At 43.3% G+C, this 27,390-nt stretch overlaps 1 protein-coding gene across 2 annotated transcripts in view; it reads left to right on the top strand.

The window, feature by feature from the left end:
• The window catches only part of NCAPG2 (non-SMC condensin II complex subunit G2), a 69,948-nt gene that overhangs the window by 27,503 nt on the left and 15,055 nt on the right, over positions 1–27,390 (top strand). For both annotated transcript variants that reach the window (XM_081933434.1, XM_081933433.1), the window contains exons 9-23: positions 7,229–7,298; positions 11,057–11,143; positions 11,763–11,858; positions 11,963–12,088; positions 13,214–13,393; positions 15,124–15,276; positions 16,700–16,919; positions 18,574–18,677; positions 20,086–20,259; positions 21,132–21,202; positions 21,395–21,548; positions 21,647–21,817; positions 23,232–23,348; positions 23,453–23,596; positions 27,013–27,112. In XM_081933434.1, the coding sequence (XP_081789560.1) occupies positions 7,229–7,298; positions 11,057–11,143; positions 11,763–11,858; positions 11,963–12,088; positions 13,214–13,393; positions 15,124–15,276; positions 16,700–16,919; positions 18,574–18,677; positions 20,086–20,259; positions 21,132–21,202; positions 21,395–21,548; positions 21,647–21,817; positions 23,232–23,348; positions 23,453–23,596; positions 27,013–27,112 (1,967 nt within the window). The remainder of the gene's footprint in view (positions 1–7,228; positions 7,299–11,056; positions 11,144–11,762; positions 11,859–11,962; positions 12,089–13,213; positions 13,394–15,123; positions 15,277–16,699; positions 16,920–18,573; positions 18,678–20,085; positions 20,260–21,131; positions 21,203–21,394; positions 21,549–21,646; positions 21,818–23,231; positions 23,349–23,452; positions 23,597–27,012; positions 27,113–27,390) is intronic.

Raw genomic sequence — 27,390 nt, forward strand, 5'->3', positions numbered from 1 at the left:
CTTCAGGCAGCCGTGGATGAAGCCACGGCATACGAAATGTCTGATAAATCTACTGCAGAGATTCAAAAATTTCTGCCACCGGCCACCCATGCCAGCAGGGGCCATGCAGTCCACCACGACGAAGTTGATGCAGATGATTTTTCTGACATCAAAGAAGACATCAGCCGCCTCAACCTGACAACCCGGAAAAAACGAACTCAGATAGACTTTTTGCCTCAGCCGGGTTGCCTCAGTTGCGGCAGGAACCATGCAAGGTCGGTTTGCAGGTTCAAAGCCGCCATCTGCCAACCTTGTGACAGGAAGGGACATTTGGCCAAGGTGTGCAGCGCGGCCATGCCAGTTGCTCTTCGGCCTCCTGAACACGCCTTGCCAAGGCAGTCCACTAGACAAGTGTCGCTGGGACTGTTTCGCCATTGCGGATGACCAGCAGCACTCTGAATGGGCTGTCAGTCACGCATCGCTCTGAAAGCCAGCTCACAAAATTTATGTGACTGTCCAAATTGAGGGGAAGCCCTGTAAAATGGAGGTGGACACTGGGTCTTCCAAGCCCCTTGTCTCGTGGGCCACTATCAAGCGGATAGTGCCCAGTCTTACTAAGGCTACCCTGAAGCAGTGCCCAATTCGCCTCAGAGACTATCAAGGGTAGCAGATCCCTATTGTGGGCTGTGGCACATTCCAGGTCTCCTGCCAAAGCTTCCAAGGGCCTCTTCCTCTTGTCATAGTCGACGGCTGGTTCTCCTCACTGGGGCTCAACGTTTCCAGCATCCACTCCGTGGTTCCAGACCTTTTCGCCGCGCTGACCAGCGAGTTTGCGGACGTTTTCGACGACCGGCTGGGTAAATATACGGGGACACCTATTTCATTTAATTTGGACCCCCAGGTGGCACCAATCCGCCTTAAGCCTAGGAGAGTGCCATTTGCCCTACGGCCCAAGGTAGACTTAGAATTGGACAAATTAATTGCGCAAGGGGTGCTAGAGGCAGTGGATCACTCCCCCTGGGAGACCCTCATTGTGATACCCATCAAACAGGATGGGAGCATTAGGATCTGTGATGACTTTAAATGCACCATCAATAACGGGTTGCAAGCCAACCCTTACCCTGTACTTGTGGTGCAGCACCTGCTCCACTCCCTGGGGCGGGGTAATGTCTTTGCCAAGTTAGACTTAGCACAAGCCTATCAGCAGCTCCCGGTAGACGAGGCCACTGCCTTAGCCCAGACCATCGTGACCCACCGGGGAGCCTTTAAGTGCAAGAGGTTACAGTTTGGGGTTAGCATAGCCCCAGGCATTTTTCAAAGCCTAATGGAGCGATTGCTCCAAGGGCTGCCTCGGGTAGTGCCTTATTTCGATGATGTGCTTGTATCCGCCAAGGATCAACCCGACCTCATCGTAAAGTTAAGGGCGGTCCTGCACAGATTTAGCCAGGCGGGGCTTAAACTTAAGTGAGGCAAATGCAAGTTGGGAGTCCCCAGCATAGAATTTTTGGGATACCTAGTGGATGCCAAAGGCACCCACCCTACCCTGTCCAAGATCAAGGCAATCATAAAAGCTCCCACGCCCACATCTAAAGTGGAGCTCCAAGCATTTCTTGGGCTCCTCAATTTCTATGCCATATTTTTGCCGCATAAGGCTTCTCTGGCTGAGCCCCTGCACAGGCTTTTAGACTCTAAGGTTCCCTGGCATTGGGGTCCTAAGGAAGCCCATGCTTTCAAGGCAGTCAAGGACATTCTCACGTCCCAGTCACTGCTGGTCCAGTATAGTGACCACCTTCCCTTGATTTTGGCGTGTGATGCATCGCCTTTTGGCATTGGGGCTGTTTTGAGCCACATCCTCCCTAATGGCTCAGAAGCCCCAATTGCCTATTATTCCCGCACTCTCTCAGCTGCGGAAAGAAACTACAGCCAGCTAGACAAAGAAGCTCTAGCTGCTGTAGCAGGAGTCAAGCGGTTTCATGACTATGTCTACGGTCGTTTTTTCCAATTGGTCCCGGGATATTGCCAGGTTTTCTGTGATGGACCCCGTCCTCTCCAAAGTGCTGGACTGGGTGCGCAGGGGGTGGCCGCAATGGCCAGTTGGTCAGGAGTTTCAGCCCTTTTACGTACGCCAGCATGAGCTATCCGTTTTCAATGGATGCCTGCTGTGGGGAAACCGGGTAGTACCTGCTCACCCAGGAATTGTGCGCATGAAACCGCTGGGCAGGAGCTACGTGTGGTGGCCCAAAATTGGCCAGCAGATAGAAGACTGGGCGGCTGCCTGCCAACAGTGCCAGCAGTCAAGGCCAGCTCCCCCGTCAGTGCCCGTCAGAGAGTGGGACATGCCCCGGGCTCCATGGCCCCGAGTCCATTTGGATTTCGCTGGCCCATTCCTTGGGCAGAATTTTTTAATTGTAGTGGATGCCTACTCGAAGTGGGTGGAGCTGGCACTCATGCCATCAACCACTTCAGAGGCCGTCATTAAGGTATTGGAAAGACTTTTTGCAACCCATGGGCTGCCTGATGTGGTGGTGTCTGACAACGGGCCCCAGTTCACGTCGGCACCATTCCAAATGTTTCTAGGCCAGCTAGGCATCCGACATGCGACCACGGCTCCGTTTCACCCAGCAGGCAATGGCCTGGCTGAACGGACCGTCCGGTCTGCTAAGGAGGCATTGGGCTGCCTGGGGCCAGGTAATTGGTAAAATAAATTGTCCCAATACCTCCTGGAGCAACATACAACACCATGCCCGATCACCAACCAAAGCCCAGCAAGGGAACGGAAGCAGACAAGAATGACACCACTGATCCTCTTCATCCAGCCTGCGGTAGAAAAGGAGGCTATTCCATCGCCTAGACTCTTCATAGACGTTGTCCAGAATCAATGGGCGTCACAAGGTACAGATCCCCTCCCAATACCTTGGACAAGCGCCTGTATAAAGTCTCACCTGACCTCGCCAAAGCTTTGGAGGTACCTTCTATTGACTTACCTATAATTGGCCTTTCCTCTCCTAACGCAGCTTCAGCAGCTCCTGAGGAGGCTCTTCGCCCTGAAGACAAGAGGATAGAACAAACTCTGGTGAAGGGTCACCAGGCCTCAGCTTGGGCCGTTAGAGCGGGTACTCTGCTTCTTTCTTTAGTCACTCCGCTCTGTTATGGTTGAGACAACTTCAAGCTCGGCTTCCAGCCCGAGATTCTAGGGCTCGCAGGGACATTAACAAAATTGAAGCGGCCCTAGAATGCACAGCAGATGCCTCTTTGGACGTGGCCCGTTTTGCGTCCAAACTATTGCATCCTCCATCCGCCAGCTTCTTTGGCTGAAGCAGTGGCAGGCAGAAGCACGGACCAAGTGGAGGCTTGCCTCCTCTCCCTATTCTTCCTCCCTTCTCTTTGGTCCCCCATTAGAGCCCTTACTGGTAGAGTCCAAGGATAAGCGGAAGGTTGTACCACCAGCCACAAAAAAGCAGGAAGGTCGGAACCAGTCCTTTTATCGCAGGCAGCCCTTTCGTGGCCAGGACAGGGTGCCTCCAACTCCCGTCCGCAACGGCAAGCCCCATCCAGACAGCCCCCATCCTTCTCTAACTGATCAGGCAGAAACAACCAGAGATTCCAGCCCAGAAAGTCATTCAGGGACAATTCCAATCGTTCCTATAACAGGCAGAAGTGACTGCCTGGAGGATCTCCCAATAGGGGGGCATCTGGCGGCCTTCGCGGATCGTTGGGACGACATCACCAACGAAGCGTGGGTCAGGTCCACAATCAGATTCGGCCTTCTCTTGGACTTGCGCTCCAGCCCTCCGAACCACTTTGTCATGTGCCTGATCTCCAGGGATCCTCAAAGAAGGCTCCTAGTAGAGCAGGCCGTTCATCTGCTCCAGATTCGGGCCATTCAACCTGTGCCTCCAGGCGAGGTGGGGCAGGGTTTTTATTCTCGTCTCTTTATCGTGCCAAAGTTTTGGGGGGACTGGAGGGCAATCCTCAATCTCAAATTTTTAAATCGATTCATCAGATACAAGAGATTCAAAATGCACTCTCTCCTATCAATTCTGGAGGGTGTGCGCAGACACGATCTCCTAACATCAGTGAACCTCACGGAGGTTCACTTCCACATGCACATTCACAGGCGACACAGACGTTCCTCCGCTTTGTCCATGCAGGCTGCCACTTCCAATATCGGGCCCTTCTCTTTGGGCTGTCGTCAGTCCCGAGGGTTTTCACGAAACTTCTGTTAGTCGTAGCAGCCCACCTGCCTGCCAGGCTCATCCGGATCTTTTGTTACTTGGAAGACATTATTTTGTTGTCCAGGTCATGCAACCGGGCCCTCCAGAATCTCCAGGACACCCTACAAGTGCTGCAGAAGGTGGGGTTCTCCATCAATCGGGAGAAGATTCACTTCATTCCCACCTCTCGCCTGGTGCACTTGAAAGCCCTCATCGATTCGTCTCAGGGGAAGGTCTTCCTGGCTCAGGAATGCCAGAGCAGTCCCTGGGATTTAGCCAAGGTGCGAAGGAGACAGGTTCCCAGTTCTTCAGCTGTCTCAACTGCTGGGGAAGATTGTCTCTTGCTTCTCCATTGTCCCTTGGCACAGCTTCACAGCCGCTGTCTTCAGTGGTTTCTTCTGCCATTCCAGAAGACCAACAGCAGCTGTTCCCTAGTGAAGGTCAGCTTGACTCCAAAGGTTCTGCAATCTCTGGACTGGTGAATCTCCCCGGCCATTGCTCAGGGCTCCCTCTTCAGGGAACCTCCGTGTCTCGTAGTTACGATAGACGCGAGTTTGACAGGTTGGGGAGTTCCTCTGGAGGACCAGGTAGCTCACGGTCTCTGGTCTGATTGTGATCTATCTCACAGTATGAATTGGCTAGAATTGAGGGCCATCCATCTTGCTCTCCTTCATTTCCAAACCTCTCTTCGAAACACACATGTGCTAATCCGGACAGACAACACTACGGCCAAGGCGCATGTCAACCACCAAGGGGGGGCGAGAGCGGTATCTCTCATGGAGTCTGCCTTTCCCCTAGGAGCCTGGGCAGAAGCCAACCTTCTCTCTCTCCACGCTGAACACATTGGGGTCCAACAATACCAGGGCAGACTGGTTGAGCTGCACAACGATCGATCCGGCAGAGTGGAGCCTGAATCGTCGCATTTTCCACCAGCTGTCATCCAGGTACGGGACTCCGACTCTAGATCTTTTCACAACGGCATCCAACAAACAGCTGCCTAGGTACCTGTCTCGCTACACAACACCAGGTGCAGAAGAGACGGATGCTCTATGGAGCAGGTGGCCTCGCGGTCTCCTGTACGCTTTCCCTCCCTCCCCCCTGATACAGAGAGTGATTTGGAAAATGGTAGAGGAGGAGGCTGAGCTCATTCTAATCGCTCCCCATTGGCCTCGTCGACCATGCTACGCAGACCTGGTCAATCTTTCCATGGAACCTCAGTGGCTTCTCCCAATGATACCGTTCCTCCTTCATCAGGGCTCCATTCACCATTCCGACCTGCGCTGGCTCCGCCTAACCGCTTGGAGGCTGACAAGGCGGTCTTGAGGGCGGCTATCCTTTCCAAGACAGTAATTAAAACTATTCAGGCTTCCTGCCGCCCAGCCACTACTAGAATCTACGAATCTACGTGGCAGACCTTCGTGGCTTGGTGTCTGTCTCGAGGGGAGGATCCTCTGAAGGCTTCGGTTCCCTAACTATTAGAGTTCTTGCAACAGGGGCTTGATAAGGGACTCGCCCTGAACACCTTGCGGCGGCAGGTGTTGGCTCTTTCCTCGGTTCTCTCACTTCACCGAGGCGAACCCCTCTCCTTGCACCCTCACGTCCGCAGGTTCCTTAAAGGGGCTTCTAATCTCTGCCCTCCTGTCATACACCAATTCCCCTCGTGGGATCTGACCAAAGTCTCGACTTTCTAACTGACCCGCCCTTCGAACCTCTCAGGTCGGCCTCCTTGCATCACCTCACACTTAAAACTTCCTTTCTGGTGGCCATAACATCTGTGCAGAGGGTTTCAGAACTGGTGGCTCTTTCCATCCAGTTTGACTTGTGTGTGTTCCACCCAGATCGTGTGGTCCTTCGCATCGACCCCACCTTTGTCCCGAAAGTGAATTCAGCATTTCAACGCTCTCTGGCTCTCACTCTTCCAAATTTCTGTCCTGCTCCATCTCACAGTCTGGAGCGCAAATGGCACAAACTAGACGTCAGGTGTGCTCTTAAGATCTACATCGCCAAGACGGCAGTCTTCAGATGCAGCGAAGCCCTCTTCGTATCTTTCCACCCTACCAACAAGGGGCTGAAAGCTTCTTCATCTATGATTGGCCGATGGGTCAGGTCTGCCATTGCAAAGACTTACATCACGCATCACCTCACGCCTCCATCCAACATTATGGCTCATTCCACGTGCAGTGTGGCTACGTCAGCGGCATGGGCGCGGCAGGCCTCGGTGGAAGAGATCTGCGAGGCAGCTACCTGGTCTACTCCTAATTCATTTATACGACATTATAAGGTGGATCGGTATGCGTCAGCGGTGCGGCCTTCGGAAGGCGGGTCCTTCAACAAGTTATTCCTTCTTCCAGCTCCTAGGGCAGTCTCATTCCTTCCAGGAGACACGCCAGCTTTGGTACGTCCCATGCATGACCGCTGTCTCCACCAACTTCGGAGAATGGGGCGTTGGTTCTTATCTGATACACCCCTTCTCTGGGCAGGTGGAGACAGCGGTCATCCCCACCCATTTGGGTTCTGGCCTACTTCGCAAAGGGAGGTCTGGGAGCATTGTTGTGAAGTCACAGGACGGAAAGCGATTGTTCAGCGCACAGCAGTCTACTTATCTCCTTCGTCAAGAAAAGTGGGAGCATGCTCCTCAGAGGCGATGACATCACTTTGGTAGACTCAATTCTATTGGTTACTGACTGAGTTAACCCATGCATGTCCGCTGTCTCCACCTGCCCAGAGAAAGGGCTTATCAGTTAAGAACCAACGCCCCATTCTAGTGGTTTTAAATGTGTTATTAGAAGATGCAGAGTGAGATGTTGAACAGACTTGAACAGAGCATTATAGCATTTTTAGTTTTAGTGGCCATAGGGAACATAACAGAAAAACTGAGGCTTAAACCAAACTGTTTTATATTTTCTACCAGATTTCAAAGTACTGAACTAGAATTTTAACTTAGGGGAGAAATTGGAAAAGACTTGGATGCCTTCTGAATCTAAATAGATGTCTTTAAAGTTCACTGTACTGTGACTTTTATTTTACTGATCCAGGTCCTTGATGAACCATGTCGCTGAGATTTACTTCAGAGCTTGGAAGAAGAGTTCAGGGGAAATATTAGAGGTATAATGTTTCAGAATGATTATAATAATTTCAAAATGAATTTAAGGAGAAATAAAGAAACAATTATACATGTTTTTACCTCCTTGGTCATGGGATGAAAATTGAGCAAATGTGATCACTGCAGTGCCCAGGATCAAAACAACTGCAGTAATTCACTTAAACTTAGCAAAATAGTTGTAAAATTGAGCATGATTTTCTTAAAAACCACCACTGTGGCTGTTGGTTGAAAACTACCTACCATGTATGCCTTTATAACAGAGGTCAAACCCAAGGCCCGGGGGCCAGATCCGGCTTGCGGAGTGCTTAGATCTGGCCCGCGGTGCCTCTGCCATCAAAAATGAGCTCGAGAGCTGCGTGTGGGGGCCCCCAGCCCCCATAGCTCTGTTTTTGCTGGCAGAGGGTTGCAGGAGGTTGTCCCAGCCATAAATGGAGATTGGGAGCCCATTTTCGCTGGCAGAGCACTCGGGCCACCACAGGCGCCCCCCCCCCCAAACACAAGTGATGTCATGCTGGCCACACTCATCCTGGCCATGCCCTCCTTGCCCCCCCCCCCTTGGTCAAACACAACCCTGATGCAGCCCTCAATGAAATCGAGTTTGATACTCCTGCTTTATAGATATGTCACAGTGGCAAATAGCTGGATTCATATGACATGCATTTGAATGGATATTGGTAAGAATACAATGTATTTGGGGCTTTAGAACATGGATTTCTAAATGTTCTAATATGTTCTTTTGGGGGCTTATTCAATAAAACACGGTTAAAACAAATTTGGCTTAGCACTACATGAAGTGAAACTTTGCTGGAAATCTAGGGCCCCAAATCAGTCTTAAATGCCATCCTGGATATAAAGAAAAAAAAAACGGATATGAATATTGCAGAACTTTTATTTTCTCTACAAAAGAGCTTTTAGGAAAATTGGCAGCTGTTACTTTTAAAAGGGGGACTGATGAGAACAAATGATGGCTTGTCCCCGGCATGGGTCGCAGGGAATCTGGAAAGATGGTGATTAAAATGATGGCGCTGACCATGCAATCAAAGTCTCTTTTGTACAGTGATTGTAAGTACCTCCAAGGAGGTCTGTTGTAATTTCAAACTGTTGCCAGTCTTAACCTGAGGCTTATCTACATGCCAGATAATAGCAAAAAAAATGTTCTAGGACTAGGTTCTTTACTATTTGATAGGGATGAACGCCCAGCCTCTACCAGGGGAAAAGCAATTTTTAAAAAACTTTCAAGGTAGTTCCTTAAAACATTGATAAGAAAGATGAACTCCTGAATTGTAAATAGCTTTATCCTTGATTAACTATTTTGAAATGGTACTGCTGACACATTGTCTGGAACGGTATAGGGTTTCCTGCCTAGGCAGGGGGTTGGACTAGAAGACCTCCAAGGTCCCTTCCAACTCTACTATTGTATTGTATTGTATCTTCAGAGCACCAAATGTTACTTGAGCGTAGTATGATGATCTAACTGCACCAAAGGCAAATTCCTTGTGTGTCCAATCACACTTGGCCAATAAAGAATTCTATTCTATGCTATGCTATGCTATTCTATTCTGATTTAATCATTAATCTAATGCTCAGATTTAAGCAGTAAACCTGAGTAAGTTGAAGTTGAGGTGAGTGACTTCTTGGGGTAGCATGGTAGATGAATAAATACTTCCTGTTGATAGATGATGACTGGTAGTGCTTGAATTATGGCAGTAATGGAGCGTGACCATTACAATTGTAAATGATCGTAAAGCTGATCAGCATACGACTGATCCAATTTTACAACATTTTTGTGGTGGTCATTAAATGAATTCTGTGGTCGTAAAGTGAACCCATTGTTCCCCATGGGGCCAGTTTTGCTGAAAACCAGAATAATGCCTATTTTTCAGCAAAAATGTAAAATGTGTTCACACACAATGGCCATTAAATGCAGGCGGGTTGCCGAACATCTACATGTGGTCCTGTCACTGCAGCTCTCAGAACTGCAGCCTTCAGAACTTGAGAACTGGGTCATAAATATTCCCACGGAATCATTTGGAACTTTGAACAGTCTCTAAGGAATAGAATAGAATAGAATTCTTTATTGGCCAATTGTGATTGGACACACAAGGAATTTTCTTTGGTGCATAAACTCACAGTGTCCATAAAAAGACAAGATACATTGATCAAGAATCATAAGATACAACACTTAATGATAGTCATAGGGTACAAATAAGCAATCAAATCATATTAGGAAACAATATAAATCGTAAGGATACAAGCAACAAAGTTATAGTCATACAGTCCTAAGTGGGAGGAGATGGGTGATAGGAAAGATGAGAAGATTAATAGTAGTGCAGCCTTAGTGAATAGTTTGACAGTGTTGAGGGAATTATTTGTTTAGCAGAGTGATGGCATTTGGGGAAAAACCGTTCTTGGGTCTAGTTATTCTGGTGTGCAGTGCTCTATAGCTTAGTTGTGAGGGTAGGAGATATTCCTGAAGTACTCTAAAACAATTCAATTAAAAGGAGATACTTAATAAAGAAGGTTTCAACATCTTGGCAGAAAGACAAAATAAATGTCCTAAAATAAAAGAAATGAAATTGTACCAGTGGTGGGTTCCTACTGGTTTGGCCAAAACGGTAGTGATTTGGCGGCCTGGGTCGCTGGAACCGGCAGGGACCCAGGCTTGCCATTCCCCTGAGCCAGTCTTCCGGGTGGCACCACAATCTTGTTTTTTGCTTCTGCACATGCGCAGAACAATCTTTGTTGCACTATGCATGCACGCATAGCGCGCCCATGAGCGAACCTGCAGTAGTGCCTACCGGAACCCACCCCTGAATTGTCTCTAGTAAATATATTTCAGAAGAGGCAGGCTCAAAACATACAGCGAGTCCTTCACTTGTAACTATTTGCTCAGTGATTGCTTGAGGTTACAACTTGTCTGAACTCACATCCAAATTTCTGATGGTCCCCTCCTGAGCATTTAAGCCCATTTACATTGCTCCAGTCATCTGACCACATTTTACCACCTTTGTTGCCTAAAACCTATACTTCTGGTTTTTAGCAAAGCCACGCCATAGCAAAAAATGGTTTTGCTTAATGACTGTGACGTTCAGACTTATAACCACAGTGTTTGCTTAATGACTGCTGCAAAAACGTAACATGGGGTTGTTCTCATTACTAATCTGTTTTACGGCTGTTATGGCTTTAGGACTGTAATGGGGAGATTTTATTATGGTCGTAAGTCGAAGATTAGGTAAAGGTAAAGGTTCCCCTTGCACATATGTGCTAGTCGTTCCCAACTCTAGGGGGAAGTATTCACTTCCGTTTCAAAGCTGAAGAAGAGCCAGCGCTGTCTGAAGACGTCTCCATGGTCATGTGGCCGGCATGACTAAATGCCGAAGTCGCACAAAACACTGTTACCTTCCCAACAAAGGTGGTTCCTATTTTTCTACTTGCATTTTTACATGCTTTCAAACTGCTAGGTTGGCAGAAGCTGGGACAAGTAACGGCAGCTCACTCCATAAGCAATGCTAGGGATTCGAACTGACCTTTCTGATCGATAAGCTCAGCATCTTAGCCACTGAGCCTCCAAGTGGAAGAGTACCTATAGTTAAATTGATTTTTAAAAAGGGGGTTTCCCTGAAGATTTCTTGACCCAGTGTAAAGGGCATTTGTAAGGGGCATTGTGGATGCAATTTGGAAGTCAGTATAATATGATTGTTCCTTCAAAGTGCTATTTTCAACTTTTGAATATTAAGCAGGGTGTGTGTTCTTATTTCAGGTAATTGAATATAACTGCATTCAGGATTTCATGCATCATGCAGTTCATCTTCCCCGGAGGTCCCCCCTAAACGCAAAAGTGAGAGAGGTGAGGCGTTTGTTATTTCAAGCCGTTCTTTCAGATCATCTTTTGGGATTTCTTTCCAGCATCAGTTTTGAAAGGATCTTTGATTTAGAACAGTCTGTTATGTAGTAGATGGAAAGGCTGCTTGGGTACCAAGACTTAGTTGTGTGAGATTCTCTTGCTGGTTGACACACCTGTATTTCATTTATGTATATTACTCGAGAAGGAAAACAAATATATACCATATACAGTGGAACCTCCGGTCATGACCATAATCCGTTCCAGGACTTTGGAACGATTTGGTCATAACTGGAAGCAAGACTAACTACACATGCGCGCGCACACACACACACACACACACACACACACACACAAAGGTGCGGAAGGAGAAATCGCGGCAGGGAAAATCGCTGCAGCTGTGATTGATCGCCACCCGAGGATGTGTTTGTGAACAGAGTGAAATGTTTAGTGAATTTATTGGTCGGCACCCGATTTGGTCATGGCCCGAAGACCCGAGATTCCATTGCATATGTTAGAGATCTCTTTTGCTGCAGAACATTACACAGTCATATTTTGCAAGAAGCTGAATAAAATTGACTGGGGCTAATCTCTTAAATCATTTTAATTTATTTTTGTTCATTAGATGCTAAACTATTTCCACACAAACAAGAAATGTCGCCAAGGAGTTGAAGAAGTTCTTTATAGACTTTATCAACCCATTCTTTGGAGATCTTTGAAGGTAATTTATTTCTCTCAAACTGTCCTGCTTTCTTCCGGATAATTTCCAAAAGCTAGAATAAATTTAATTCAAAATTCTGCTGTGTTGTACGTTTATTTTATCAGGCCAGGAATCCTGAGATTCGTTCAAATGCAGCATTGATTTTTGGTGAAGCATTCCCAATTCTGGATCCCAGTTTTAACAAATACGATATGGAAAAAGAAATCCAGAAGCAATTTAATGAACTTTTTGTAAGTACTTTTTAAATTCTTCCTAAGAACTTTGGATCAATTTTATTTAATTTTTGTGTATCTCATTATCTGGATAGTTCCTCCCCTCGTCCCCTATCCTCCTTTCCTCTCTTCTATCCCCTCCCTTCTCCTCCCCTCCCCTCATTGTCAATTGAATTTTCTTATTGTGCATGCTTCAAAGGAAAAGTAGGGTGATATATATGAATAATGCTAATGTTTTTAGCATGGGGACTACATCCAAAACCTATCAGTTGAATACTGAATGCTATTTCATTCTTTACGAAGTAGTTATAACTACTTGATTCAAAATCTACATTTCTAATGAGCATCTTAGTAACAAATAAAGTACAGATTATGAGATATTTTGAAGACGCAGTAAGTTGCACAGTAAGAGCTCAAATATTCTATAAGTATGGTAGGCACCAAAACTTTAGTACAATATGTCTAAAAATGTTGGAAAACATCCAGAATTTTAAGCACTTTCCTTCTCTTTTCCATGTAGCCTCTAGCACAGTGATGGCTAACCTTTTTGGCACCGAGTGCTCAAAGTGCATGTGCAAATCCCCAGAATGCAATGTGCGTGCACCCCCTGCGCATGAGCCATGCTCCCCATGCAAGTGCCATGCGCCCTGTGCTTACACACACTCACACACACGTGTGTACAGCCCGCCGATGCGTGCACGTCCCTGCGAATGCACCCTGGCCCCTGCTCATGCGGTGCAGAGACCCAAAGACCAGCTGGCCGGCGAGAGGCACACATGCATGCACATCATAGCTGAGTTGGGACAGTGGCTCATGTGCCCACAGAGAGGGTTCTGCGTGCAATCTGTGGCCCACGGGCCATAGGTTCGCCACCACTGCTCTAGCAGTTCCTTAAATCTACTTCAAGAGGTAATCCCTGAATTTTCCAGATCAGATATGTAGACCTGCAGAAAGGGAAGCTTAATTTTTCCCCACCTGCTTATTGTTTCTTCTGCTAATAGAAAGATTCTAGAAGATGAAACCAGTTCAAGTTAATCTTGAGATAGTTTCCAGCATTTTTGTTGAAACGGAGCCAAGTAATTTAAATGCAAAATAGAGTGAATATCATAGCATTGTTGCTGTTTACTTGAATTGTATTTACAGGCTCTCTTAGAAGATCCTCAACCCGCAATCCGCTCAACAGGAGTACTTGGAGTTAGTAAAATAACGTGTAAATATTGGAAGATGATTCCGGCAGCATTGCTTGCGGAACTTCTGAAAACTTTGATTGAAGATCTTGCTTTTGATGCAAGTTCAGCTGATGTCCGATGTGCTGTTTTTAAAGTAAGAGAGTAAATAAAGTATCCTTTGTTTAACCATTATCATCTCTCCTTGAAGAAAATTGCTTCATGTGAAATAACTGCAAATTTTTATTTGCTTAATGCACAGGCTTTAGATTACATGTACAGCTAGTCCTCAATTTATGGTCACAATTGGCCACTTCCATTGCTAAGTAAGGCAGTTGTTAATTGAGTTGCACTTGATTTTATGACCTTTTTGCCATGGTTGTTAAGTGATTCACTGCAATTGTTAAATCAACTGTGCAGTCATTAAGCGATTCAAGATTCCCCAAATTACTTTTCGTTGGAAGCCGGCTGGCAGCCATATAACCCAGGAAATGGCAGCTGCCATAAATACATGTTAGTTGCCAAGTGCCTCAATTGTGATCATTTGACTTTGGGGAACCTGCAGTGGTCATAAGGGCCAGGACTAGTTTTAAGTCCCTTTCTTTAGTGCTATTGTAATTTTGAACAGACAGTAGACGAATGATTGTAAGATGAGGACTCTAGTAGTTTCTGGTTAGCATCAAATAACGTTTGATGCTAACATTGTAGACTGTGTCTCGCACAGCACCAAATTCTGGTTATGACTGTTGGCTTGCTGCAATAGATGCAAAATGCTGTATTATCTAAGTCAGGGGTGTCAAACCCAAGACTCGCAGGCCGGATCTGGCCTATGGGGCACTTAAATCTGGTCTGAAAATAGCAAAGGTCCCGCCTGCCGTGCATCTGACAGCCAAAATGGGATGCAAGGGAGGACCACATGTTTTCGACCTGGACAGCCTCCTGCAGCACTCTTCTGGCCAAAATAATTGCTTCAGGAGACCATCCCGGATCTCCCCCACTTCCTCCCTCAAGCCGGCCAACCCGTGGAGGTAAGCTGCAATGCTGATCCGGCCCTTGAAAAAATCCAGTTCGACATCCCTGATCTAAGGGCAGACTATTGCAGCGAGTTAATCTTTAGGATCCTTGTTGCTCTCTGAGCTTGAATTTTTTTTTTTGGAGTGGGGGGAATACATTTCTTTACTCAACTGACGGTCTTTGTTTAGGAAAGTTATTGTCAAAGCTGATGCCCTGAAATGATGAGTTAAGCTTCCACTGGCTAAGATGAATCTATAATATCTTCCTATGTTGAGTATTGTAACATTGTTTCCTTTTTAAGAAAAAAAGCACATTGCAAATCACAGGTGTCAAACTCATGGCGCTACATTGCTGTCACGTGACATTTTATGACTTTTTCCCATTCGCGGAGCTGAAGTGGGCTTGGCCTGTGCGGGCCGCCAGTTTGACACCCTCGTTGTAAGTCGGAAACATGCTGCAAAGTGTGGTGAGCTGTGAAAAAGTGCTATATTTCATTAGAATTTTAATATCTAAGCAACATTGTTTCAAGAACTCTAATCAATGGGCACCTTAACCTGAAATAAAACACCAGCTGGACAGAGAACCATCTAAAATCATTAGTTCTAGATTCCTTCATCTGTATATCTGATCCCTTTGTTCCGTTTTAGCACCATATTCTTTTAAGGAATATTAATAGAGAATTTGTATCATCACCCCACATGCTACTTTGCATTTAAATGACATGTTTAATAATAATGGATTGTCTTGCTCTTTTTCATTCCCCAGCCTCTGTCCTCTTAGCTTCAGGTATTTGGCAGGTAGAATAGATTCAATGCAAATAGCCCTGTTTTCTTGTGATAACCTTTTATTGATATTTTTCTGTTTCTCTTCCAGTGCATGCCTATACTTTTGGACAATGTACTGAGCCATCCATTACTGGAACAGCTTCTGCCAGCCCTGAAGTACAATCTCCATGACAATTCGGAGAAAGTTAGAGTGGCTTTCGTTGATATGTTGCTGAAAATTAAGGCCACGAAAGCTGCAAAGGTGGGATAAATTAGTTTGCTAGGTGGCAGACGGAAGGCATAAAAAAAAAAAACCTAGCCAATTTATTCTGAAGTGTGTGCATTCATCAATATTTTAAAAGGAAAATAGTCCAAAGAATTCATTAACATTTCACCCCAAACAATTTGCCATTGTTACCTTTTTAAATTAATCAATAAGAAAGAACTTATAATATTCTTTCTTCCCCGTAGTTTGACTAGCAGTTATCTTTATGGAAGATCCAGTAGTAAAGTAACAGCTAAACGGTAGCATTCGATTATATTCTGATGATTTATTTTTTGAAATCATGTGCTCTTTCTTTGTAAGAGATTCAATTTATTTATTTTTTCAGCTGCAAAGTAGTATCCTGCCGAAGAGATGGCATGTGTTTGAGATGTCACTGAATAACTTGAGAAGGTAGAAAATAAGTCAGGGTGGTATTGTTGATTTATTCTCTACATCAACAAACAGATCAGTGAAGATCAGATCAGTAAAATATTTTGTCTCATAGAAGTATGTATGGCCCAGACCTCATTCCTGGAAGATGTGCAATTATTCTAATACACCTGTACAGTACTTCTGAACAATGAATTGATTTTGGAGTATGAAAGTATGAAGTATCCCTTGCTTAAATATAGGCTACCTTGATGGAGGCAATATCAAAAGAATTCTGGCTGTGAAGGAACAAATGATTAGTTATTCTTATCCATGGCATTTTCCTATTTAATACGGTAGTCCCCAATTACAGGCAGTACTTGACTTAAAACCGTTCATTTAGTTACAACGGAAGTGAAAAAAAGTCTTACAGCTGATCCTCACATGATCGTAGCAGCATCCCCATGAACAAAATTTGGACACTTAGCATGCATTTACAACAGTTGCAATGTTCCAGGGTCATGTGATTGCCATTTGTGACTTTTGTAGCCGGCTTCTGATAAGCAGTGTCAATGGAAGAAGCTGGATTTGTTTAACAGCCACATGGTTTACTTAACAACTGTGGCCAAAAAGGTCAAAAAATCAAACATAGCTATCATCCCACTTAGCTATTGAAGTTTTGGTTCTAACTGTCATAAGTAGAGAACTATCTGCATACAGTATCAGCTCTATGTTGGAGATTGATATAATACTGCTCTGATGTTCTGTTCGCAAGTGGCTAATCTAAAATCAATGAGTGCAATGCAGATAAAGGCAGATAAACTGTCTTGATTCCTGAGCAGTAAAAGACAAATAGATGTTGCAAAATGTAGGCTGCTTTTCAGGGGAGAGGTTTGTAAAAATTGTGGACAGAAGAGACAACTTATGAACTTGTGTAAGAATGCAAGGTCTCATTTAATTATTCAGCAGGAAGTTCATCTGAAGGTACTTCGACTATCAAATCTAATCACAATAACTTTGTTTCTCTCCATATCCCGTCCTCTCCAATCAGTTTTGGAAAATTTGTCCTATAGAGCACCTCTTAACTCGCCTTGAGATTGATTCACGGCCCGTGTCCCGGCGACTAGTAAATCTTCTGATCACCTCTTTCCTGCCCATCAGCCAACCAGAAGTGTGGTGTGAACGCTGTGTGACACTCATACAAATGAACGCATCTGCAGCTAGAAAATTCTATCACCATGCTCACGAATACACTAGTCCCACCAATATAGGTAATTGTGTAGAATACAACTTTTGAAATGCTAACCTGGGATATGGAACAATTGATGTGTTACAGCTGGTTCTTGACTTGTGGCTGATCACTTAGTGACCTAATGATTAGTTGTGACTTACTCTCCCCCTCCCCCCTGTAGTTGCATGAACACACTTCAGGCCCTTAGCAACATATTCGTAGTTATGATACTTTGCAGCACCCTGCAGTCACGTGACCACATGTTACGATGGTTTTCCTGCAGAATCATGACATGGAGAACAGTGGGCTTGCTCAACAACATTAAGTATTCTCTTAATGATTGTGGTATTTGCACAGAGTTTGCTTAACAACTGCCGCAAAAACATTGTAAAATCATTAGTCATGTGACTGACCCCTTTTATGACTTATGAATGTAATGGGCATGCTCCATCATGCTTGTCTGTCGAAGACTTAAATTTCCACCCATTCACAAAGAAGCCCTCTATTGCTTTTTTGTAAATGACCAAGGACTAGTGGTGGGTTGCAGGCGGTACGCCTCGGTACGGGCGTACCGGAGCCAGCCCGGAGCACCGGATACCGTTACGGTGCTCCGGAGGGCCCACACAGCCACCCGAGCTCCTTACCAGTCTTTTAAGTCTTCTGCGCTTCCGCGCATGTGCATGGCGCGTATAGTGCCAGTGCGATGCTCCGCTGAGCAGCTAGAGCATCTCGGAGGCTTGCAGAGGCGCTAAGACGCATGCGCGCACTGCACACATGTGCATTTGTGCTGTGCGTGTCCATGTGGATGCCGCCGGGCCTGTTCCAACCGTACCAGAACCCACCACCGCCAAGGATGTACCATATGTTTCAGAGTATAAGATGCACTTTCTCCCCCCTAAAAGAGGCTGAAAATGTGGGTGCATCTCATACTCAGAATATAGCTTTTTTTGAAGCTTTTTTCAGCCTTAATGAGGCTCTAGTAAGTGAAGCGATCTTACGTGCTTTGCCTGCTTTTCTCATTGCTTCTCTCTCCGATGATCAGCTGTGCTTTAGAAGCTTTTTTTATCCCCAACTGGGGGATAAAAAGTTTGCGTGCGCGCATGCTCAAAACCAGCAAACCTATATGCTGAAGCTGACCAGACAAAGGAAGCTAGCCAGATGAATACCTGGTAGGCAGTTTTCCTCCCCACCCCTCTTTTCCTCCCCCAAAACTAAGGTGTGTCTTGTACCCCGAAAAGGTAATTGTTTCTGAAGAATTTGGGCTTAAATGAATGAGTTAGGAAGAAAGAAGAATAATAACTTGATTGTGATGCATGCATAAAAGATGCTAATTACTGGACAAATTTATTTTGAAATGAAAATAGTACTTAACTTTTCCTCAACATATTAGTCATTGAGTGTTAACTACAGTCCCATTTTAAATAATTTATTTTAATGTGGTTTTAAGTTATACAAATGTGAACATGCTGAAAATCATTTACAAATCTATTGAATTCCCTAATGTGAAAAATGGTTGATGAAATATTAATCTAAACAGCTGCATGCGTTTATTAAATTACTTTTATTTATTTTGCTGAAGTGTACATATATTATGCTACTTTTTTTAATGAAGCAATATTTGGGCCAGTAGCTTTACTGTCCACACTGACACTTGCCATTTTTCATAACTGAGATACTTTGTTTTTTAATTCCAGCTAAGCTCATACTTGCCATTCGGAATTGTTTGAACGGCTCTATCCAACAGCAATTAAAGGAATCTGAGAGTGGAGATGAGCACAGCGAGAAAGAAAACATGTCTGTAAGATCAGTGTTTTAATTGAAAACGGTTTTATGACAACTGGCTTGGATTTGTGATGTTCTATGGATTAATACAACTAGCATATTTTGTTGCTTTATCTAATGAAAATGTATCTCAGCATTACAGCCTTCCATTTCAGAAAGGTTCTTACATAAATTGTGTTAAAGGGTTTGTTGTTTAAATTTCAATCTTGTCCTGAGTGAGTAGCAACTTCATGAGTTGTGATATAGTGCATAACCTAGCAGGAATGTCTGTGGACCATTATGTTATTTTTGAGGAGTGCTAGTTAATAATTTTAAATTTGTATGAATAAAAATTCCCAATCAACACTGCCTTTGGCAATCATGATAGCAAGCTGATATAGGCTATGCTTTTGATGTCACCCACCTGTTCATCAACCTTCTTCTAAAATATATTATCAAGATGATATCGGTATCAGCAAGAAGGTGATGATGTGAATCATATATCTTGTGTAATGATGACTTGTGATATCGTCATACAAGATATATAATTCATACAAGATATATAATTCATTGCTGGTTTGTTAGAGATGACAATGAACTTATTCCATCACCCAAGATTCTGTTAATGATCCTTAAAATAAAGTTACTGGTGGTGCTTCTGGGTCTGCTGTTTGTCTGGACTACCCCACAAAACTGACGTGAATATTGCAAGTCTCAAAATATGGAGGTAGTCCGTGACTTACAATTTTTTGTTTAGCAACTGTTCAGAGTTCTAGCAGAATTGAAAAGAGTGGTTGGTCCTCGCACCTATGATTGTAGCAGCATCCCCACAGTCACATGATCAAATCTCAGGCACTTGGCAACTGGCATGTAATTTTGACAGTTGCAGCATCCCATAGTCATGTGATCGCCATTTGTGGCCTTCCTAGCTAGCTCCCAACAAGAAAAATCAGTGAAGGAAGCCAGATTGGCTTAACTTCTGTAGGATTACTTAACAACTGCAGTGATTTTTTTTTAAACCGTGGCAAAAAAGATAAAATCGGCTGTAACTCACTGAACAATTGTCTTTCTTAGCTACAGAAATTCTGGCCCCAATTGTGGTCATAGGTTGAGGACTACCTTTATCGGTTCCCCTCCCACTTTTCAGACCAAGAAATTAGGGAGTGTCTCTTCTAAGATGCTTGCTACTCCCCTGTTCTTCTGCAGACTTTATACTGCCATTGCCTCATCTGCAGCTCTTCCTCCTGTCTCCCAAGGTTATTTTCACATACCATTATACAGGTTTTGAAAATTCCCCCTGGGAAGATCCCTAGGAGCACTGATTCTGCCTTAAATAATGCAAGCCTTCTTAGCACACATATTATTCCATTTTTAAAGTAACCTTAATTTGAGGCATATTATTTAAGAATGGCATCACCTTAATTATAATCTATTTTGCCTTTCAGGTAACAGATAACTTACTTTCGATTGATGACATACCTTCCATGGCTGGCTTGCTTGAAATCATCGTAATTCTCTGGAGGAGTATTCAGAAACCACTTGATTGCAATGAAGAAGCAAAAAATCACATTGTCCAAAAGTTTGCTTCTGTGCTACCAGCATATTTAAAAATATTTAAGGTAAATGTCAGATAAGATTGACTTCATTTGTAGATTATGAGTATTAACAAACTGTGGTTGACAGATGAGAACAAAACATCAAATAATATTACTAGTTTCAGACCCCATGTTTGCTACCATGAACTGGAACAATCTATATATTCTCATTAAACACATGAGTTTAACTTAGCAGCACATTGCCAATGTAATGGCCTGAATTGCAAAGGCTTAATGCCATTCATGAAAGAGATGAAAATATAAGAGCTAGCATTTTCTAGCACAATCTCTGGCTAGGCCCAAATTAGGGATTGGGGTGGGAAGAAGCATAGTTTCGAGATTGGGAAAAAGACAGGAAGTTCTTGATCAATGGGCAGGAATAAGGAAAATAATTCTGTCAGTGTTCTATGAAATCACTTTTGCTTATCATACCTTGTTGTAGATACCTCTTATTTGATACGGTAATTGCAATCTTCATCTACATTTGATAAATCTTATTCTAATTTAAAACATGAGTAATGTTTCAGCCTAGTGCTTTTATTATTAATGGAGCTAAAACGAGTAAGCTCTTTTTCCCCCCAGAACTACTATAGTTTTATGAAAATGCCTTTAAGAGCAATTATCCAGCTCTGAACATTTTCATCCAAACAGAATGTAATTTTCAATAGGGTTGTTAGTTTATGTTTGTGGCATAGTCAAGACAGCCCAAATTATTGGATAAGTGCTGCTGTATAAGAAGATGCTTTAATAAGTGTCAAGCTCACACTTGCTGATTTATATTTCTGAAAGCTTATTATTATGCTTTAAAATACAGGGATACTATTTGATGTAGTCTCAATTCTTCTGGTTAACAAAGATTTCTAGTGGGTTTCATTTTGTGTGTATGCTTCTCACAGAACGATCGTTGTGTGTCTCCAATAATTATCTTGGCATCTTTCATCCCACCTGCTGCTATTCCTACATTCAGGTATGGCTTATTATTTTGTAAAGCTGAAAATGTAGATCAAAAGCTCTTTGAAAAAAAGGGCTCTATAGGTTTGATTAGTGAAAACAGAAGTTCTATAGCTGGAAAGGCTGGAGATTTTTATTTTATTTTTGGAGATAGGTTTTTCTCTTTGATCTAATTGAATGGCTCACCCTTTTCTCTACTTGTCGCCAGTTGTGGTGTGGTTTCAAAGCTGAAGAACATGGAAAATGGTGTGACTGAAAAGAAGTATTCTACCCTACTTGACTGTCTGTGTCGCTGGGGCAAATTAGGACATATCCTTGAATTAATCTGCGATTGGATAACGACTGAGCCAAGGAATAGAGAGGTTTGCTGTATAGATTTGTGCAGCTTCTGGGGTGGGTTGGTTTTATTGTTCCTCTATTTCATGCTTACAAATAAAAGGATGTTATTCCCTGTTCTTAGACTGATGCGATTGAACGTCGAGTACAAATACAAGAAACGGATGAGTGCAAACCGGAACTGGCCCTTGATTATTTAGAATATTTACTGACTCACTGTATGAACCGAAACTGCCTTTTGTCTCTCTCCAGAAACAAACTGGACGAGCTTCTGAAAGTTCTTGAATGCGGAAAGGTCAGCTCAGCGGTGAAATTCACTTTTTTTACTATCGGTTATGTGAGCGTGGCTTGGTGGGCGTGGCAGGGGAAGGATACTGCAAAATCTCCATTCCCACCCCACTCCAGGGGAAGGATACTGCAAACTCTCCATTCTCACCCCACTCCAGGGGAAGGATACTGCAAAATCTCCATTCTCACCCCACTCTAGGGGAAGGATACTGCAAAATCTCCATTCCCTCCCCACTCCAGGGGAAGGATACTGCAAACTCTCCATTCTCACCCCACTCTAGGGGAAGGATACTGCAAAATCTACATTCCCTCCCCACTCCAGGGGAAGGATACTGCAAACTCTCCATTCTCACCCCACTCTGGGGGAAGGATACTGCAAAATCTACATTCCCTCCCCACTCTAGGGGAAGGATACTGCAAACTCTCCATTCTCACCCCACTCTAGGGGAAGGATACTGCAAAATCTACATTCCCTCCCATTCCAGGGGAAGGATACTGCAAACTCTCCATTCTCACCCCACTCTAGGGGAAGGATACTGCAAAATCTACATTCCCTCCCCACTCCAGGGGAAGGATACTGCAAACTCTCCATTCTCACCCCACTCTGGGGGAAGGATACTGCAAAATCTACATTCCCTCCCCACTCCGGGGGAAGGATACTACAAAATCTCCATTCTCACCCCACTCCGGGGGAAGGATACTGCAAAATCTCCATTCCCTCCCAACATCCCAGAATTTCCATTGCTAAACAAGGTGGTTGTTAAGTGAGTCTTAACAATCTTTTTTTTTTTTTTTTGCCATGGCTGTTAAATGAATCATTGCAGCTATGAATCGTTGTAGTTGTTAAGATGGTTGTTCGGCGTGCATGAGCGCTAGAACCCAGAAGGTTGGCTTTTCCCGATGAGCGCACACACAAGTGTGCGACATTTCCACACGATCTTTTCAGCACTCGGTTTCTTCTAACACAGCACTCAGTGCTGAAAAAGTTCACCACCATTGTGTTGGAAGAGAAGCAGTCTGTGCAGCTAACTCCCAGTTTCTTTATTATTAAATGGACGGCCACCCTGCTGCTTATATCAAGCTCTACTGAAACTATGGAACTAGAGAATATAAAGCATAGCACTGAGGTCATTGCCGTTAAAAGCAAAATTAAAAATTAAAACCAACGCCCATCAAATGTGATCCCAGCCTTATATACTTTTAATATTGGAATATTGGACATTTCTGTTTCAAAAGACAATATAAAACATTTTGAAATAAATAAAACATCTACAAATTTGAACGAAACAGGAAAGATACCACTATTTCAAACCACATATCTATAGTAGGATTTTCTTTTCTTTTTTAAAAAAGAGTTTAAATATTTAACTATTTAATTAAATTTAATATTAAACATTGATATTTCTTCTCCCAATCTTTAGGGTGCGCTAGATTCTTACATTCAAGGATGCGACCTGACATATTGTGGCTTTTATCAAGCAACGGCACTGAGAGCCTTCAGCCTCTACTGTAGGTTCAATATACATCTTTTACATAAGGTACCTATCTGTTTAAGCAGAATGAATCTTAAACCCTGCAACTCCATGGTAGCAGCAGTTTCTTTCTCTTAACAGCTTTTTTCTGTGTTTCTTTCTCTTAACAGTTTGCCTCTGAAGAACAGGATTATCTCTCAGCTTTGGAGAAGACGGGAACCTGGATAGAAATCAGCATTCTGCCTCATTTTTTGTTAGAGGAAGAAGAAGGTTACTTCAAGCCATCCAGTGAAATCTCTCAACGGGTGATTCAGGTAGTGTGTGTGTGTATGTGTATTGGTTCCCTGTTTAGCATGCTATATTTTTTATTTGATTTTCATCCTCCTTTTATTACTTTATAAGTAACTCAAGACAATGAACTTGCACAATATTCCTTCCTCCTCCTGTTCCCCCCACGCCCAACAACAATCCTGTGAAATACTGTACTTTTTGAAGTATAAAACGCACCAAGATTTTGAAGAAGCAAATTTTTAAAAAAAGTTTTTGCACTCTGCAGACCTCAAAACAGCCCATTTTTTGCAAAAATGGGCCTTTTTTGTCAAAAAAAAGAGAGCATGCATAGCCTTTAGGAGGCTTATAGAGTGCTCCTAGGGGCTACGGGGACAAAAATGAGCAAAAAACGGTCCATTTTTGCCCTCCTCAGCCCCCAGGAGTACTCTGGAAGCCGCCTAAAGGCTATGCATGGCCATTTTGGTGAAGGGGGTGGGGATTCGGGAGGCCTAAAATGCAGTATTCACTGTATAAGACGCACCCAGATTTTCACCCTCTTTTTTGAGGGAAAAAGGTGTCTTATACTCTGAAAAATACGGTAAATTGTGCCCAGCTAGACAAGCTGGCTTTAACTGTTTGTGATTCTAATCTGTCTGACTCAGTGTGGACATCACCCCCATTGAAAACTGTATTAAGTTTAGAGTAACCTGAAACATAAACTAGTTTAGAGGCGACTTAGGATTCAGAGCTACTTCTGCATTTTAGTTTTCTGTCTGATCAAAAACACATTATTTTATTTTATTTTATTCATTGTATTTATATTACAGTTTTCTTCCAGGAGTTCAACCCTGTTCACTTCTCCTTCCTTTCTTTTCATTCTTTAACAATCCTGCACAATCAACCAGGCAGGGCGATTGTGGGTGGCGCATACATTGAATGTGATCACAGCCATCCTTTGTTTTACATTGTGTTCTCTGCATTTGGGCTCCTGGGATGCGTTCCTGTGGAAGGCTGGTTTCAAGCCTCCTGCCACTTACAGAATCATTTGTCAGGAATTGATTTTAGATGCCTTGATAATGTTCCCTCCTGTTTCTCTTTTCTTTTTTCCTCTCTCAAACTAATGGTTTCTAAGCATTCATTCTTTCCTTGTATAGATTGTTTTGGTTGCTCCGGTTTGACATTCCAGCTCTTTTAAATCCTTTTCTCAGACATGACAATTAGAACTCTTCACATTACTCTTCAGGGCTGATGCACCACAAACTTGTATAAAGAAATTACAATGTTGATGTATTTATTTTCAGTCCCATCACATTTCCTGGCATGGCATTTGCCTCTTTCACAGCTCTTATACAGGTAGTCCTTGACTTACAACCAGTCATTTTGCAACCAATCAAAGTTAATTACAAACCCCAAAAAGCGGGCATTTGATCCAGATTGGAAATTTCAATAGTTGGGGTGGGGGGGCATGGTCAGTGGTGGGATTCAGATAATTTAACAACTGGTTCTCTGCCCTAATGGCCGGCTGGGTGGTCATGTGACTGGGTGTGTGTGGCCAACTTGATTGGTCTCACCCTTAAGAAATTTCTCCTTAGTCCAACTCACAATAAAATAGCTCTGTTCAAATATATAGAATAGAATAGAATAAAATAAAATAACAGAGTTGGAAGGGACCTTGGAAGTGTTCTAATCCCTGCTTAAGCAGGAAACCCTACACCGTTTCAGAGAAATGGTTATCCAATGTCTTCTTTAAAACTTCCAGTGTTGGAGCATTTACAACTTCTGGAGACAAGTTGTTCCACTGATTAATTGTTCTGTCAGGAAATTTGAGGGGCTCCTACAAAAATGAAGGGGTCAAACTATTTTCCAAAGCACCAAAAGGCATGACAAGAAACAATTGATGGAAAATAATCAAAGAGAGAAGCAACCTAGGGCTAAGAAATAATTTCCTAAGGGTGAGACCAATCAACCAATGAAATAGCTTGCCTTTAGAAGTTGTATGAAGCGTGCCAGTACCAGTGCCAATAGGAGCCCACCCCTGATCGCAACCCTATTCCAAATTAATAAAATCAATTCTGCTAATTAGAATGTGTATTTTAAAAGATATAAGAACTCTGACAAGAAACTCCTGCTCTGTATTAATACTTTAAAAACTCCTACCCTGTCAAGAACAAGGAAAGTTTTAACCTAAAAATAAGGAGGAATTGTTGAGAACAATCAACCAATGTTACAGCTTGCATTCGGACGCTGTGGGAGCTTCATCACTGGAGGCTTTCACGAAGAGATTGGACCGCCATTTGTCTCTTCATCCATTTTAAAGAGATTCTTATGGAGGTTTTCTCACTCATGCTTTTCACCACTTTCAATAGTGTGATATTTGCAGGCTTAGCTAGCCATGGAGTAGTTGCAGTGCTCATGAACTTAAAAATCAAGGTCTTTTAGTACTGTTTAGGATCAAGTGAAGAATTCACTTGATCGTAAACAGTACTAAAAGACCTTGATTTTTAAGGCTCTCAGATTCTTATTTACCTTCACAGCGAAAAATTCCTATTTCGTTCCTATTCTTTGTTTTTTCCATTTTAACCAGTTAGAAATTCATAAAACGAGAGACCCTCTTACCTCATGGTCTCTAAGTTAGCCCAAAAGCTTTTGATGAGAAACTTTATAAAAAGTATTTGAAAACTGACTTACCATATTTTTCACTCCATAAGACGCAACTAGCTTTAGAGGAGGAAAACAAGAAAATAAAAACTCTGTCTCCCAGCACGTGGCTCCTCAGTTCTCTGCTCTGTTGAGCGACAGCTGGATCCCAGCCTCTCATGGCCTCGCTGATTAGTGGGCTGGCCGACCGGAAACGGCGCCATTGCTGCTTCCTCTGTGTCTACTGCCTCCGCCAGGGAATACTGGAGCCTTTGCCAGCGTTCCCTGCTGATTGCTGCCGGGCAATCTCCGCTGCCTTGAATGGCTGTTGGCGGTATTCCGGGAGGCTAATCCAACCACAGATAAGTGGCTGGTCTGTGATGCAATATTCGCTCCATAAGATGCACCGACATTTCCACCCACTGTTGGGGGGGGGGGAAGTGCATCTTATGGAGTGAAAAATACGGTAAGTACCTTAATATCTACAGTACATGGTCACCTTCATCCATATACTTACAGACACACTAAAAAAAAAAAAACCACTATTTTTTTTTCTCTGCAAAATCCATACTGTTTTTCCTTCAGTAGGGTTGGTATGACATTAAGAAACTCTGGGATTTCTAAAAGTGAATCGGATGAAAGCATTTAAACCCCTTTTAGTATTTTCTACTTCATTGAGAACTAGTAACTTTTGTTTCTGAATAAATCATCTGAAAAGTGACTTAATCTTAGCTCTGCCATTTTAGAAGTATACAAAAAGTAAGATTTTTGATGGTTTATAAATGTAAAACATACCTGTTTTTTTGTGTGTGTGTGTGTACAGACTTACCTATCGGTGTGCAAAGATCTTATAGCTGTTGGACTTGGTGATTTTGGATTTCAAGCTAGTCTTCTGAACCTGGCATTTAGGATCATATGCAAAAGTATGATTTTTATATATATATATTATATATATATAAATTTTTTTATTCAATTGTATGAAATTCATACTATCTAACAAATAGTAAAGGATAGTATGAGATCAATGACAGACATCACAATCTATAAATATAGTGACAGATAACAGAATTCTCAAAACTATTATATAGATATATCACTTTATTGCTAGCATGTTTTCCCATGTGTTTTTCTGAATATTTTATTCTCAAGACAATACTTAGACCACTAAAAGGTTAGCTTTTAAAAGTCAAACATATGGCAT

The sequence above is a fragment of the Natrix helvetica genome (genome assembly GCF_964273705.1).
Source record: "Natrix helvetica genome assembly, chromosome: Z".
NCBI classification, from domain to species: Eukaryota; Metazoa; Chordata; class Lepidosauria; order Squamata; family Natricidae; genus Natrix; species Natrix helvetica.